The sequence below is a fragment of the Pezoporus flaviventris genome, unplaced genomic scaffold (assembly GCF_033815535.1).
Source record: "Pezoporus flaviventris isolate CSIRO_AGI_PZ_B2104156 unplaced genomic scaffold, CSIRO_AGI_Pfla_v1 ptg000078l, whole genome shotgun sequence".
In the NCBI taxonomy this organism is placed as follows: domain Eukaryota; kingdom Metazoa; phylum Chordata; class Aves; order Psittaciformes; family Psittacidae; genus Pezoporus; species Pezoporus flaviventris.
Genome location: NW_026892626.1, coordinates 11,504,002 through 11,518,166, shown reverse-complemented (window position 1 = coordinate 11,518,166; position 14,165 = coordinate 11,504,002). Strand labels below are relative to the sequence as shown.

The window sequence follows — 14,165 nt, the reverse complement described above, 5'->3', positions numbered from 1 at the left end:
TGACTGCAGTACCCTGCTTGAGGAGGAAACATGTGCTTGGCCTTCACTGGTGGTGGTGCCTTACCTTGCTGCACAGCCTCTAGGCTCTCTGGACAGCTCTAACCTGGTAACTTTCATCTCACACCAGCATACCTCAATGTAATAAGACAGGTTTTTAGAGTGCATTTTATTTAGTCTCCATATCAAGTATCACAGCAAGAACAGCCACGCAGTTTTCTCAAACACATCATATTAATTTTTTTCTTTTAAATAAGAACTACTGCTGAGCCTTAAAAAAAGGGTTAAAATGGTTGCACGCTTAGAAACAAGGGATCCACTAAAAATCAGTATAACTGGTTATGTATTTTTGGCAGAATTGGGATCAGTGCTTTCAGCAGTCAGAGCTAGTGACTAAGATGATGCCACTAGCTAAGATGAATAAAGGGTTGAGTTTTTTAAATCTTCTCATTAAGTAGTCCTAATAGGGGTTAGTTTAAAATCAATAAAAGTAGTTATGTGGCTCAACAAATACAAACAACAGATAAAAGAATATTGCACATGTATGTCCAAGCAGCATTTAACCACGACACCCCCTGCCCCTGGGTGCTACCACAATCAGTAAGGAAAATAGTGCAATCAATGAGAACCACCCAGCGGGGCTGCCTGTTTCACCACAGTCTGTGCACCCTGACCTGCCCCAGACCTGCCCACTTACCCCTGCCAGCCGCTGTGCTGGGGCAGCTGCTCGTGCCCTGTGGGACTGCTGTCACTGAGCTCCCGCCACACTGCACCTCCAGGCTCCGCACAGGCTGGTCTCAGGCAGCAGCAGTATGTGACTGAAGCAGAACTGGAATTTTTTTACCATTTTTAAGGTCTGGCAGGGCTCTGCGCTCACCCACAGGCTCAGCTGTCCACACACACACGCTTGCTCTGGTTGAGTACTCAACTGGCACCTTGGCTCTCGTGCTCCAGCATCCACAGGCTCAGCTGGGACGTGTCAGACCATCACGGTTTGTAAAAGCTCAACCTTCAGCACAAGTGCAGACTGCTTTAAATCAGCCTCCTGCCATGCAAGGTTGCTGCACAGCCAAGGGCATGAAGACCCTTGTTTATTTTATGCAATGTGAGAAAAAAGTTCTGAAATCCACACGGGTATGAAAGTGGAATGGTCCCTGAATACCTGAAGCCTGCAGTGAAAACCCCCTCACCTTGGTGAACTATGGTTACACCACGTTGGTGTTACATTCTCGTGCCTGACAAGAAATACATGATCTGTGTTCCTGAGACAAACTATTCAGTGCTTTGAGCACAACATCTGGCATGTGGTCTGTTATCATCTTGGGACTTATTAAAATGCTGCTGAAGACTGCTTCATTTGACCATCTTGCTGTGTATTTAGTATCTGAAGAGCACCACCTAAAACAAAACACACCACAAATAAAACAGCTCAGCCTGTTGGATCTGGTGCCAGTGCCAGGCCTGGAACTGACAAAACCTCCAGGCTTCTGCCCTTGCTCAGGGAAGAACCAGAATCTTTTCCCAAACAGCCACCATTCAGCCCTCCAGCACACAGCTGGAAATGCTACCCGTCCTGAAGGCAGAACACCACCAAATTACACAGTGCTTTAAACAGGGAAAGAACTGAGCAAATCATCCCACCCACAGAAACAGGCTACAGCCTAAGCAAAGAGTGTGAGCGGTTAAGCACTGCAGAGCCACATAATTAATGTCAAATGTGGGGAGTAAGTCCCAGATGTACCAGTAGGAAACCGAACACTGGATTTAATGCTGCACATAGGATGTATTTAGGATTTTATTTTACAGAACAATACATGATAGGGGCTCTTGTGTGCTAGTCCAATTGAGAAAAAAACATGACCAACTGCTGTGCTGTGGAGTAAATAACAGGAAATGAACTCAAAGTAAATCAGAAGAGCAGCCATGGAGGAAACCTGCCAGGTCACAGGTGTTAAAGTATCTTAACTTGTAAAATCAGTACTAAAATTGTTCAACAGCAAAGATATGAAACAACAAATAAAATCCTAATCTACTGAAAGGGAGGAAAAAAAGGGATTTCTTCTCCAGCCCTTTTCTCTTTTTTCCCTTTGGTAGGATGGTTTTCTGCAACTTAACAGACATTCTTATTTCTGTTTCAGAGTGAAACAGGAGAGGATATCGAGTGCAATCTAGCTTGCGGGCTGGTTCAGATTGCTTTGTCTAAAGGAAACCTAACATCAACAAATCTCGAATAAACCTGCTAAACACACCATTGCCCCAACACCACAACCCTCACCCTCCCAGCAGTTTCAGCTTTCCTGCTTTGTCCCACCTTCCTGCATCCACAAAAAAGCAGGCAAGAACAGGAAAGCAGAGGCTGCATGGGCACACTGGTTACTGTGGGGCTGGACCTCTCCTATCTGTCTGGGCCAGTATTATGGGCAGTATTTTGCCTCCTTCTCATCACCAATATTCCAGTGACTACTCAGCAACAAGGTATTTTGTCATCACTTCATTATTACCAGGACATAAGACTTCAAGATCTGCAGCCTGGGGCAGGAACTGCAGCATGCCAAAGCTGAGCTGAACAGTCTGGTTAAAATCACCACCTGAGCATGTGCAATATACAGGCAAAGAAAGGCACATGGGCACAAAGAGGAACAGTTTCCAGGGCTTGAAGTGAAATTGAAAGCAGCAGGGAGGCACAGAATGAAAACTGAAAGGATGGCTAATGATTGATAACCGAAGATGGGTACTGGAGATGCAGATGAGACACAGAGCTGGAAACACGTACTTTGAAAGTGAGAAGCAGCTTTAAGTAAATTTTAGGCAAACAGGACAGTGGTATTTGTTACTCTACTTACCTCCTAGAGCTGGATTCTTCTACAATATGGATAATCTTGCCAGGAAGATAGAGACGAGGATACTGTGGTGGTGAACTGAGGTGTGGTTCATCCTCAAGGGTGTTGTATGAAGGTGACCGATGAACCATTAAGCTCTCCTCAGCTAGAAGTGGCTGGGTGAGGGCATCTTGGTTTCTACCATCCAGTTCAGTTGGGAAGTTATCCGGGTCTCCTCCAAAGACTTCATACCAACACCCATGCAGCAAGATCTGGTACTGAATTCAGACAGAAACAGTCAAATTGAGGTTTGGCAACTCTTCAACTAACTTACTCCAGTTGGGCACTTGCACACACATCACCCGAAACTACAGTCAGAAGATTAAAAATGACTGCATGCACATGCTCCTCTAACTTTCTGACTGATAAAACCTTCTTACTGGATTTTCCCCACAGTAGTATATATTTCAGCAATAGGTAACCCAAGCCACTAGTAACACGACTGAAAACATGACATTCTTCACAAGTCGAATTACTCAGTGTGGATTCAGCTCTGCAGATGTAGGTTTTCTTGTACCTATAACTTCTAACTGTCCATTACCTTATTCTGTATTTACAACATCACCCAGGTCCTTTACATGACACCTCATCCTGGGATTACATGGACATCCCCTGGGTACAGCAGGTTTAGCTTTAGATATTCAGAAGTGGCAGTTTAGAATCTTTAAGCCACTCCTCTATATCTCCACTATCACCTGCCTCACACCACAATGATTCAGCACCTTCAAGACTCTGTTACTTACTAACAGTGAAAAGAAGAGGTAAGCAATTAACACAGAGAAATATTTGCTTTCCAAATGAATTCTGAAGGTAAAATCTAGGTAAACCCACTACTGATACTAAGTGGTTCTTAGAGTAAATAATCTTACTTATTTTGAATCATTTTAGCTGGTTTGTTTTTTTTCTCCCCATTTTCATTTTTTTAGGTTTCCTTATCAACAGAACTAGCAAACAGGTAATTTGGGGCCTTGGAAGTTGTGCACAGGTATCTTCCAGGTCTTGTTGAATCTTAATTTCCGACAAGACAGCTTTATACGATAAGAGACTAAAACAAATGTCACTGAATTAAGAAACAAACACTTCTGTTCCAAACCCTCATCATTAAGATCAAAAATACACACACCAAGTGTCAATTCATTAAAAGTGGGGCTGAACCGAGGTAGCAATTCCCCTGACTTCAACCAGAACTACATTTAGTTACCTTGGGTCTGTTGCAGTTTGCCACAATTCTCACTATCCGCCTCTTTAAATCCTCCATGTTGGGCATACTTAACCTGTTTAAACACAGAGAACAAGATAAAGCCAAGCCTGCCATCTTCTGCAATCTAACACATGCCTGAAAGGGCAATTTAAAAATATTTCCACCTCACCTTGCCACAAGATCCTTTCCAACAATGACTGAAACAATGAAGCGCTTCGTGTAATCTGCAAGTGATTTGCTTTAACAAAAAAGAGACACATTTTAGCTACACTAAAAGTATGCACACTTCAGTTTTATGATGATAAATTATAATTCAGTAAAAAAACAATTATGAAGCAACAGCAGCAGCATCTGCAGCCAGTTCTTCAGTACGCTTTCAGATCTACCTGCTACAGATGACAGAGTAACTTCAGTGCCGATTATAATGGTATGTGTAGATGTTACAGGCCAAGATAGGTGAGTCAGGTGATCATTTTATTTCCCAAACTTTTAATTTAAACTCCAATTATACTACCTGATAGTACACAACATTCACTAGATACATTTCATTCTGTAATATTCCTCCAAGAACTCGACTGTAACTCAGGATGGAGCAAATCCAGTTCTAGTAGAGAATATATAAACAAACTCTGAACAGAGAGAGTTATCATCTAACGGGTTTGTCAACTACCTTGAAAACATTTTTACATCTGAGACACAGAACCAAGTCATGCAAGTTTCTTACCTTAACAGTCCTCCTGGGGGAGAAAAGGCATAACACCTTAATGTCGGGAAAGAGTTCCTGAGCATGATCGCCAGTATAGAAGCCGTTCCACCACCCAAACTGTGACCAACTATCACAAGTTTATATTCCTATAGACAGAGACAGAAGACCGAAGTATAGACAGACACAGAAAAAGCTATGTGTAATTTTTGTGTCAAACCAAATTATTTAGAAGATAACTTACCGGAGCAATTGTGAAAGCCTGGTTTAAAATTCCATCATTTATTAGCTTTTGATAGATGTAGTTTGCAGCTTGAGTTATTCCCTACAAGACAGCATTCGAAGTTAGACGGATATATCTAATCAGAAGTGTGAGACATATACACTTCAAATACAACACCATCACAGAGCAACTTCCCTTTTGCAAAGCTGATCTTCTCTTTCTCATGCTCCTGACAAAGGTCTAGTTACAACCAAATGGTCTTATATGTAATGGCTAAAAAAGTTTTTAGAACATTTAATAAGGACATGGAGTCTGACAAGAGGATTACAAATTCTACCTTGCAGTTCCAGAGGCAGTATGTGATGCCACAACCAAGTCACTGAAATAATTTTGTAATCCAGCTCACAAGATTATTCCTGTGTTTAACTAAAGGATCCCAGGTGCTCACAGATTCCTTACTGCTGAGATGATCTATCCACAGCCACAGACTGCACACACCTTATGCACAAAGCCATTCTCTAGAACATCCTCCAGTGTCAAGTCTTCACAATCTGCTGACAGATCAGTGAGAATGTCCTGCGAACAAGACAGCTTTCGTCAGACCTCACTGCAGGGCTTCATGGCTCATGCTCTGCTTGCCAGCACTGTCACAGGGACATCAACAGCCTGACTTACAAGTGTGTAAGCAACAGAACACAGTCCCCTATAAAGCACCACCCAAGCAAATACAGCCATCACAGTCCTGATTTCAGCAACTATTTCCAAGCTGCAAACACAAGCACTACAAATGCACCTCTGCTTACAGAGGAATTACCACCACCCACCCTTCACACTCTCTTCCAGTGGCACAGGAATATTACCCATCCAAGGACAGGAGGGCTTACAACTTAAGCATGGAAGACTCACACCTGTGAGCGAGTTATTCTTAAATGTGCCAGTGTAAGACAATTTACTCTCCTTACTGGGAGTTCACCCCTTTCTATAAAGCTGATTATTTCTATCAGATGGATGATACCTCAAAAGACAAGGTTCCTCTCACTGCAACCACAATAGCTTCTTTTTTGTGATCCAAAGCAACAAAAAATGGAATCTCATAGATCTGGAGAGGAATAAATGTAATAATTAAAGACACCAAGTTTTTGTAATAGTAAGCATTTGTTCTCACCTTCTGAAAGCTCCCTTTCTGAGCTCTCCATTGTGTTATGGAAAGAAGCTGAATTACTTACTTATCCCGTTACCTTAAGTGTCTTTTTTGCAATACTGACACAGATTTATGTCAATGATTTTGTGGTTGTTCCTTTAGATTAGAAAAACAAACAAACCCAAAACCAGAACCAAAAGTTTCAGGGCCTGTTTTCATTTGGCTTTGATTCTCACACCTTATAAATGCTAAAGGCAAACAAGAAACTTCACCCATTGCTTTCCCTGAATTAATCACTAAGTGTTTTTGCTGAATGCCTGTGCAGACTGTTTACCTTGTTATGAAAACTGATATGAATGAAGTCTCTGTACTGCAGTCCTGTTATTCTTAGGATGGATCCAAAGTGAAAGTTATGATGATCACTGCCGGTTATATCAGAATCTGTTGTTCTATTTCTGCAACTAACAAATACACAGAAGAGAAAAACTTTCATGCTCCAATTTTTTATGCTTCCTTTCAAGGAATCAAACTTAGTTACTTTTGCAAAAAGATTTCTGCCAGGAATCCAAAGCTCTTTTTGGTTTGGTTTCACAATAATACCATTAGCCTGATACAAGATGTTACCTCTGCCCACCAACCTGGTTTTGCCTGAGCAGCATGCCACACATTTTAAGTTCAAGGACTGGCAAACACACCGTTGCTACAAGACTATCAGCAGAGCAAACAATGCAATAAGAAAAGAATTCTTAAGACTACAGGCCAATGACAGAAAATACAACCAAAAAGGAAATTCAATACAAGTTCTGTACATCAGGCTTATCTCTTGTATCCATCTTACTATGTGGTGATTTTGTTCCAAGTCATTTATATTTCAGGATGTTGTATTTCTATTTCACATTTCTAATTAACAGAATCATGGTTACAGTCACAATTGTCAGTGGTCACTTAAATATACAGTAATCCTACACAGCATTACACATATTTCAATACAACTATAAACTTTTTTTTGAGTAAAGGAGGCAAGGGGAATAAAATGGAGGCTGGAGGGACAGGCAACTTTGCTAATGCCTTCAAGACAGGGAGAACTGTTGATACACTTTTATTTCTATATATATATATGTGTGCAAAAAGTGGCTCTAAAAAGCTGCATTTTAAAACATATTTGGTTTAATTCCAATTAAAAAAATAAGCTAACCTTTTTCTGAGGGTGGAAAGATGCTGGAATTTTGTTTCTACAGAATCTGTGAAAGATAACTCTACCAGTCAAGCTCACGTACTCCCAAGAGCAATATAATTTAATGCCACAAAAATACTGCTATTGAAACTATTTTATTTCTGCTAATGCTAGCTAAATAAAAGGAAGCCATGTGTCTTAAGCTCTTGATCAAACCTACCAGTCACCATTGAGCTTACAGAGTGCAGTAAATGGGTTGGTGTATACGTAATAGGGCCAGCCATAAGCAGCTGCAGCAAACAGCATATAGTGAGCAGCATTCTCCAGTTCAGCATCCAAATCATCTGTCTGAAAGGACACAGGGAAAGAAAAGGAAAGAGAGAGAGGAAGAAAGGTGCGTCAGGCAGCCCCAGAATAAAACCTGAACACAGACTAATGGAAATGAAGCCCCAGTGAAATACACACTATCCAAAAGGAAAACCTTGAGGTCAAAGAGGAACTAAAAATAGCCACTCATATTCCGGAAAAAAGTCTGTGTTTGTTTACATGGCTATAGAGCTCAGGAATCTTGAAATGCTCCTATTAAATCTGTTTCTTCCAGTACTTACGCACTGATCAGCCCAATACTGAAAACAACATTCACTCCAAGTATGTTACTTAAGGATGTCAAAAGAATAACTAAAGAGTCTGTGGCAGATCTCTTTGGCAAAGACTTCTAGAGCATGATCCCATCGTACTGGCTGGATTCAAAGGGAAGTTGACAGTAATGCACTGCTTGAAGTAGAATTATATACTTCTATGAAACACAGGCCAAAAGAAGGTAAAATAACTTACAAAGGCATTTTACTACAGAAGACTAGCAAAAATCAATTGGCAAACTGTAACCCATCATCTGCAAACATTTTAAAGATGCTACTTTTGTTTCTTACTTTGTCTTGTTATTTGCAGCAGGCATAATTTAAACAGACCATAATACTAAAAGGCTAGCTTTTCAGTTCTATGCAAATAGTACTAAATATGAAATTTTCTCTTTTCCCTTTCTCTCCTAGCTCTTCAACAATGATCACATGTCCTAAATGGTTCTTTTTTGCTGTTAATTCCCCATTAGTTATCCAAAAGCAGACAACTATTTTGATTGCATACCCATCAAGATGTTTTCACTGCATTTATTAATAATTTAAATTGTGGACTTTTATAGTAGTGTTCAATTTTCTTTAAAAAAAAACCCAAAACATAAAAACCCTTGCACCAAGAACTGCATTTCAATTTGACCTGGCACCATCTCCTAGAGTAATTACCAGAGGCTGCAAAAATCCTATCTTACCACAAGAGATGATGGAGAATGACACAGGACTTCTTCAGGCTCTTTTGGGCAACTTTCCATTTTATCCTGCTCTTGGTGGAGCAGAGTCAAACCAGCTGCTATGTCACTTGGCACCAGATCAGTGTCCTGTACAAAGAAATGAAAGAACGCTTAAAACCATCCCACACCTCAGAAATGGCAAAACCACCTCACAGGAAAATGCTTTATAAAGAAATACAGTGTGGACTGAAAACACAAGTCATAGCAGCATCCAATCTCCCACCCCTTCTGTACATACTGGGTATTTTTATTCAGTAAGACTGATGACTTCTACCTATGATTTTCATCACTTAACAAAATACCAAGTAAAAGGTATTTTTTTCAGCTGAGGACATGCTCAGCCATATAGCAAGTGATACTGATTACTGTTCTACATCACTGTGTAGAACACCGTGTAGAACTGAACACCCTGTGTGAAAAGTCCTCTACACTGAGAACAACTGAAAGGGATTTTACACAGGAGAAGGCTGAAGGGTTTATATTGAACTATCTGGGTCAGACATCTCGCCACAGTACTCACACCCTTTACCCTATAAGACACTGAGTAGGTTGTTGCTATAATCCACATGCCCAAGTACTTCTTAATAAACAAGAACTACTAGTCTTGAAATCATGGACAGATTTCAAAGTCAACACTGAACTACGACTGCCCAAGCAGTTAAGTGACACAAATTTGAGCTGAATCAACATGATGCAGACTCCAATTTGGCAGATGCTGTTGCCAAAAAGCAGCTTCTGGCATGTGCACGCTGTAGTCTGGCACGTGCTCGAAGTGGCTTAAAATGGGAAGACTGTCAAAACATACTGTGGGGCTCATTCTTTAACAGTCAGAAAGTAGTCAGATTATTTGTCGTAAATATGACTCCTTACTCATCAACAGGAAAAATGCCTGGATCTTCACAAATTGAGGAAAATAAACTCACCCTTGTTCTCCTGACTAGAAAGATACCTAAGAAAGAAGAATACTCTTTTCCCACAGCCCTTCATGCTTGTAAAGGGAGAGAAACCTTTGTTAAAGGGAGGGGAAAATCGGTGTTGTATACACTGCATGAGAATCACCTTTAATTTTGAAACGGACATATTCAAAACCTGATTTGAAGGCACAGGGACCTCTGGCTGACCAAAGGCACATGTGTGTTGCAAGGTTTGCAAATTCAGTTAGTCAAAAGAGAACATAAATAAAGCTTTCCATCTTACCGAAAAGTAGGTACGGAAGAGCTCTGCGATACTTGTAAAAGCCACTCGATGGTCATCATCTTGCACAATGCAGCAGCACAGTAACCTGATTCTTTTTTCCCAGACCCTGGTGGCAGTGTTCTTCACATTGTACAGCAACTGCCCTGACTGACTGCTCTCCAGGTTCCGACAGACACTATTGGTGAGATAAAATGTCTTTTTCCCCCCAAGCGGATCAAAGACTATTACAACTCCAATGATTGTAAAGATGATGATAACCCAGCTGCAAAACAGAAGGAAGTGGGATAAAAAAAGGCTGTGAAACCAGATACTGACAAGAAAACACAACTGTAGCTCTTGACAGACAGAAAACTTATTTGGGTATGAAAACCATCTGCTACTGTCTTATGGGTGCATGCTTTGTTATCAGGCTTTCAATCCACCAGGCACATGAACAAGGCTGTCAGTTTATTTCACACAGGGCACCAAACTCAAAATCACAGCCCTGTGCTTTGGAAATAGCAACCCAGAGGTGTGATGGCTCCACTTTTCACTACCAGTGAAGAGATATAGCTACTACCCTCTTCACATTTATCCAGTTTTCTACATTCCCATCTATCCCTCTTACTCTTTCTGATCTTCACCTCCCTTCCATTACTCTAGCAAATGCTCTCTCCAGGCAAGTAGCTAAAGCTGGTTTAGGGAAGGGTACCAACTCATTCTAGCTGTCCAGATTCAAAAATTCTTCTCCTTTTACAATGAAAACTCTTCTATGAGAAACCACAATAATTTACAAGATACCAAAGTCTCCCACTGCTGGAAAAGCCTTCAATAAACATGTACAAAACCCACATCAGCAGTATTTTCCATTTCATATACACTATCAAGCCTGGATCTGGGTGAAGGAACCTTTACCTTGCAATAACTGTCCCCATGATGACATTTATCACAGTCTTCTCACACTGCACACTGCTGTCTGACACCCATACAGCTCCTACAACAGCCCAGATGAATTCAGGAAAATAGAGAAGTAGGCGAGTATAAAGTAGCTTGGGAAGTGATTTTCTTGGACCTGGATTAGAAATTGTTCCTGAAATCACAGGGAGAATTTAAAACAAAAACTGTCTATGACCACATCTTAAGTACACAAAATCCTACCTGAATATCTGAGCTTTTCAGAAAGAAATTTAACTGAAAATACAAAGTATTTTCATAGTCAATGCAAAGTTATTACTGAAGCTGAGAAAAGAAAAACAATGGATTTATCTATGTGGTTCTTTCGATCTCCTCTACTGATGCCTAAAACTTACTCTCTAGGCAGAACCAGTTCTGCAGCAAATGTGAGGCAGCAGTGCTGTGCCCAGCATACACCAAAGTGGCACGCTTGGAGTGCTGGCTCATGTACAGTTCCTTTTCACTTCTGGTGTCTGCTTTTATTATTCTATTTAGCTTTCAGTTGCCCGAGTATTTCATTTTCAGATGCTGTTTTGCTGGGCCACAATATACTTCTGCCAGGTCTCTAAATAATGAACTAATTTACGTTTTCATTTAGCAGAATGAAAGTAGGACCATTACCAGCAGAAATATTTCTTAGACTGTTTTCTGTATCAGCAGCTTAATAATGCCTTCCTTTTAGTACTCTCAGGCAATAAGAAAGGGAGTAATTTTTGGACAGCTCAGCTCCTTAAACCACTTTGTTGATCACAGGGTAATCAGATGGTGGGTATGTGTGCGCATGTGTAGGCAGGATAATTTGTAAAGGCTTAAACCAGAGCAGAACAAAAGAGACCAATTGTAAAGCTGTGGCTCACACCTAGTGACAAAGCTGTTTAAAAATCCCTTGATCCAGTGGTAACTTATTCCCATTCCCAGATTGCTGCCTGTTATGCAGCAGCATGGTTGCTGACAGAGACACAATCAGACAGAACTGTGATTCCTGAAAACAACTTCTTTCCTTTCCCAGCACCACAACCCAGTGTAAGAGTTCTCCGGTCAGGTTCACCACTTACATCACTAATGCCCACGTCAGTGCACTGCAAGGGGTCATGCAAAAACCACTGCTCCCAAACCCTCACATTATAACCAGGCCAAGACATCTCACCATTTTCTTGGAAATTCAGCCTCAGAATTCTTCCATGTCTTAGTTCTAATGGCCATGTAGCTGTATATATATAGAAAACGAGGCTCTTTTCTCACTGCTATTTACAGTTACTTCTCCTGCCTCCTCAACTTTGATATAAATGTAAGGATCATAGCTTGGCTAATCCTCCTTTTCCCTCCTCTGGAAACTGTAGGAAAACCAGCGGTTAGATTCAAGGCCAGGATTATCATCCACATCCCTGCTCTGGCATAGTTTCTCTTGATGCTTCCTCCCACTTAAATAATTTAAATACTTTTATTTACAGTGTGTTTTGAGAACCAGTATATTAGAAATTGTGGGGTCTTGTCTGTTACTGCAGAGACCACATACGTATTCTGAATTAATCTCACATTACTTTGATAATGAGCTGCCTCACCAGGAAAAAAGCTCCCTACTGTTTTTTAGCTCAAAATGAACATTTCTACAAATGACTAAAGTTGCATTGTGTTCCTTACTCTTCACTTACTTGAAGTGAATGTTTAGCCATTCACTTCAAGCTGTAAGCTGTGTTCTATTTAACAGTACTTACTGAGTTACTTGCACTATGACATGCACACAGATTCCTTTCCTATGTGTGTTTTCCCCCAGGCTTCACTGCAGCTACTGATCTTTAACAAGTCATGACAATATCTACCTATGCAAGGCAAAGCTAACAAGACATTTTGGATGAGAAAACTATTTTGGATAATTTCCCCTGAATTCCTGTTGGAGAGGCTGAACAGTGTTCTGTCTGAGGTCATGTATTGATGGTGAATGCATAGGAAGGTTTCAAGGTGCTTTGATGACAGTGAACATATCACCATTAACTGCACTAACCTGTTGTGTCCACTTATGTTAGATTCCTGACTAACAGAGGCAAAACTAATACAGAAAATACATTGATACTGACAGTTTCTCAAGTTTGACTACCATTAAAGCACTTGAATTTTATTTCATTTTTAATGTCAACCACAGATTAAAAAAGCATATATGCTACAATCCTACTAGATTAATATAAACTATTAACTATTTACCTTGCATACTGATGTATACAAGAGCAGATAACGCACATATTATAGCAGCCAGGAGAGCGAGGAGGACAAGCAAGTAGCTGTGCAGCAATCCTCCTCCAGGACAGTTAAACCGCCCCTTGTGAACCGCATAAAGAGCAAGAATTCCAATCCACCTACAGGAAAGTAAGATAACAGAGTTCTAGTTGGAACCATACAAACCGCACAGCGATCACCTGATAAAGTCTTCATCTTGATGACAGCATCCCACAAAGATTAACAGAAAGGGAGCTGTTACATTAGGACTCTGTCGGGATGAAAGGCCTAAAGGGATGCTCAACAGTAATTACAACTGAGCAGAAGTCGCTGCAGACCGAGAAACGCTCTCTGTGGTGCGCTACTCACTGCCGCAGGTGCCAGACAACCTGGGCTCATCTCAACAAAAGAAGGAATCACCGTATTAACTCTGGCAGGACGAAACCACGTTCACACCAGTCACGGCTTAAACACAACCCAGCAGTTTCGGTTCCGCGCACAGCACACACGCGGTAACGCCGCGCTGGGCCGTTACGTCAGCCCAGGGGCTCTACCCCCAGCCGCCGCGTCCTCCGCGCCGACCCACGCTGCAGCTGAGGACCCAGCGCCGCCACCACAGCGCCTCAGGCGGAGGAGCCCTGCCGCGGGGAAGCGGCCGACAAGCGGCCACCGAGGCTGCCCCGGCCCCGCTGGCGGAGGTAGCGGCCGCGCTCGTCGCCTTACCACAGCAGCCTGACGAAGAGCTCGAAGGCCCCCGGGAGGACGAAGTCGTCGCTGCCGATGGCCCAGCGCCTGCCGAACACCACCAGCCCCGGCATCCCGCCGCCGCGTCAGGGGCACCCAAGCACCTGAACCGGTCCCTAGCCCACGGCCCGCAACGCCCGGTCCTCCCGCAGGCCACACCGCCCCCTCGGGACAAGCGCGACTTCACGGGAGAGCGACGTCATCACGCAACACACGGCGCCCTACGTTGACCGGTGGACATATCCCACCTCAAACTCGATTGGGCCAGGGCGCGCATGCGCTCTGGGAGGATCCGCCTTTCCCGCCGCCAGCCCTGCCTACGGCGCATGTGCAGAGGGCCCGGCCGGGCGCGGCGCTGTGGGAGCGGGAGTGCTCGGCGGTGAGGATTAACCCCGTGCC

The 14,165-nt window shown here is 42.3% G+C and overlaps 1 protein-coding gene across 2 annotated transcripts; it reads right to left on the bottom strand.

Annotated features, from left to right (window-relative positions):
* Positions 1–141: 141 nt before the first annotated feature.
* DAGLB (diacylglycerol lipase beta) lies at positions 142–13,884 on the bottom strand. 2 transcript variants are annotated; one of them, XM_061473541.1, is made up of 15 exons: positions 13,746–13,883; positions 13,011–13,162; positions 10,773–10,947; positions 9,879–10,140; positions 8,643–8,768; positions 7,539–7,666; positions 6,479–6,605; positions 6,019–6,102; positions 5,502–5,579; positions 5,025–5,105; positions 4,802–4,929; positions 4,247–4,315; positions 4,078–4,150; positions 2,841–3,094; positions 142–1,395 (listed from the first exon to the last, which is right to left on the bottom strand). In XM_061473541.1, the coding sequence occupies exons 1-15, from the start codon at positions 13,838–13,840 to the stop codon at positions 1,203–1,205; spliced, it is 2,025 nt and encodes a 674-aa protein (XP_061329525.1). In that variant the 5' UTR covers positions 13,841–13,883; the 3' UTR covers positions 142–1,202. The 2 variants fall into 2 exon arrangements, with proteins under 2 accessions (XP_061329525.1, XP_061329527.1); XM_061473543.1 differs by lacking the exon at positions 4,247–4,315 and having other exon boundaries at positions 13,746–13,884.
* Positions 13,885–14,165: the final 281 nt, after the last annotated feature.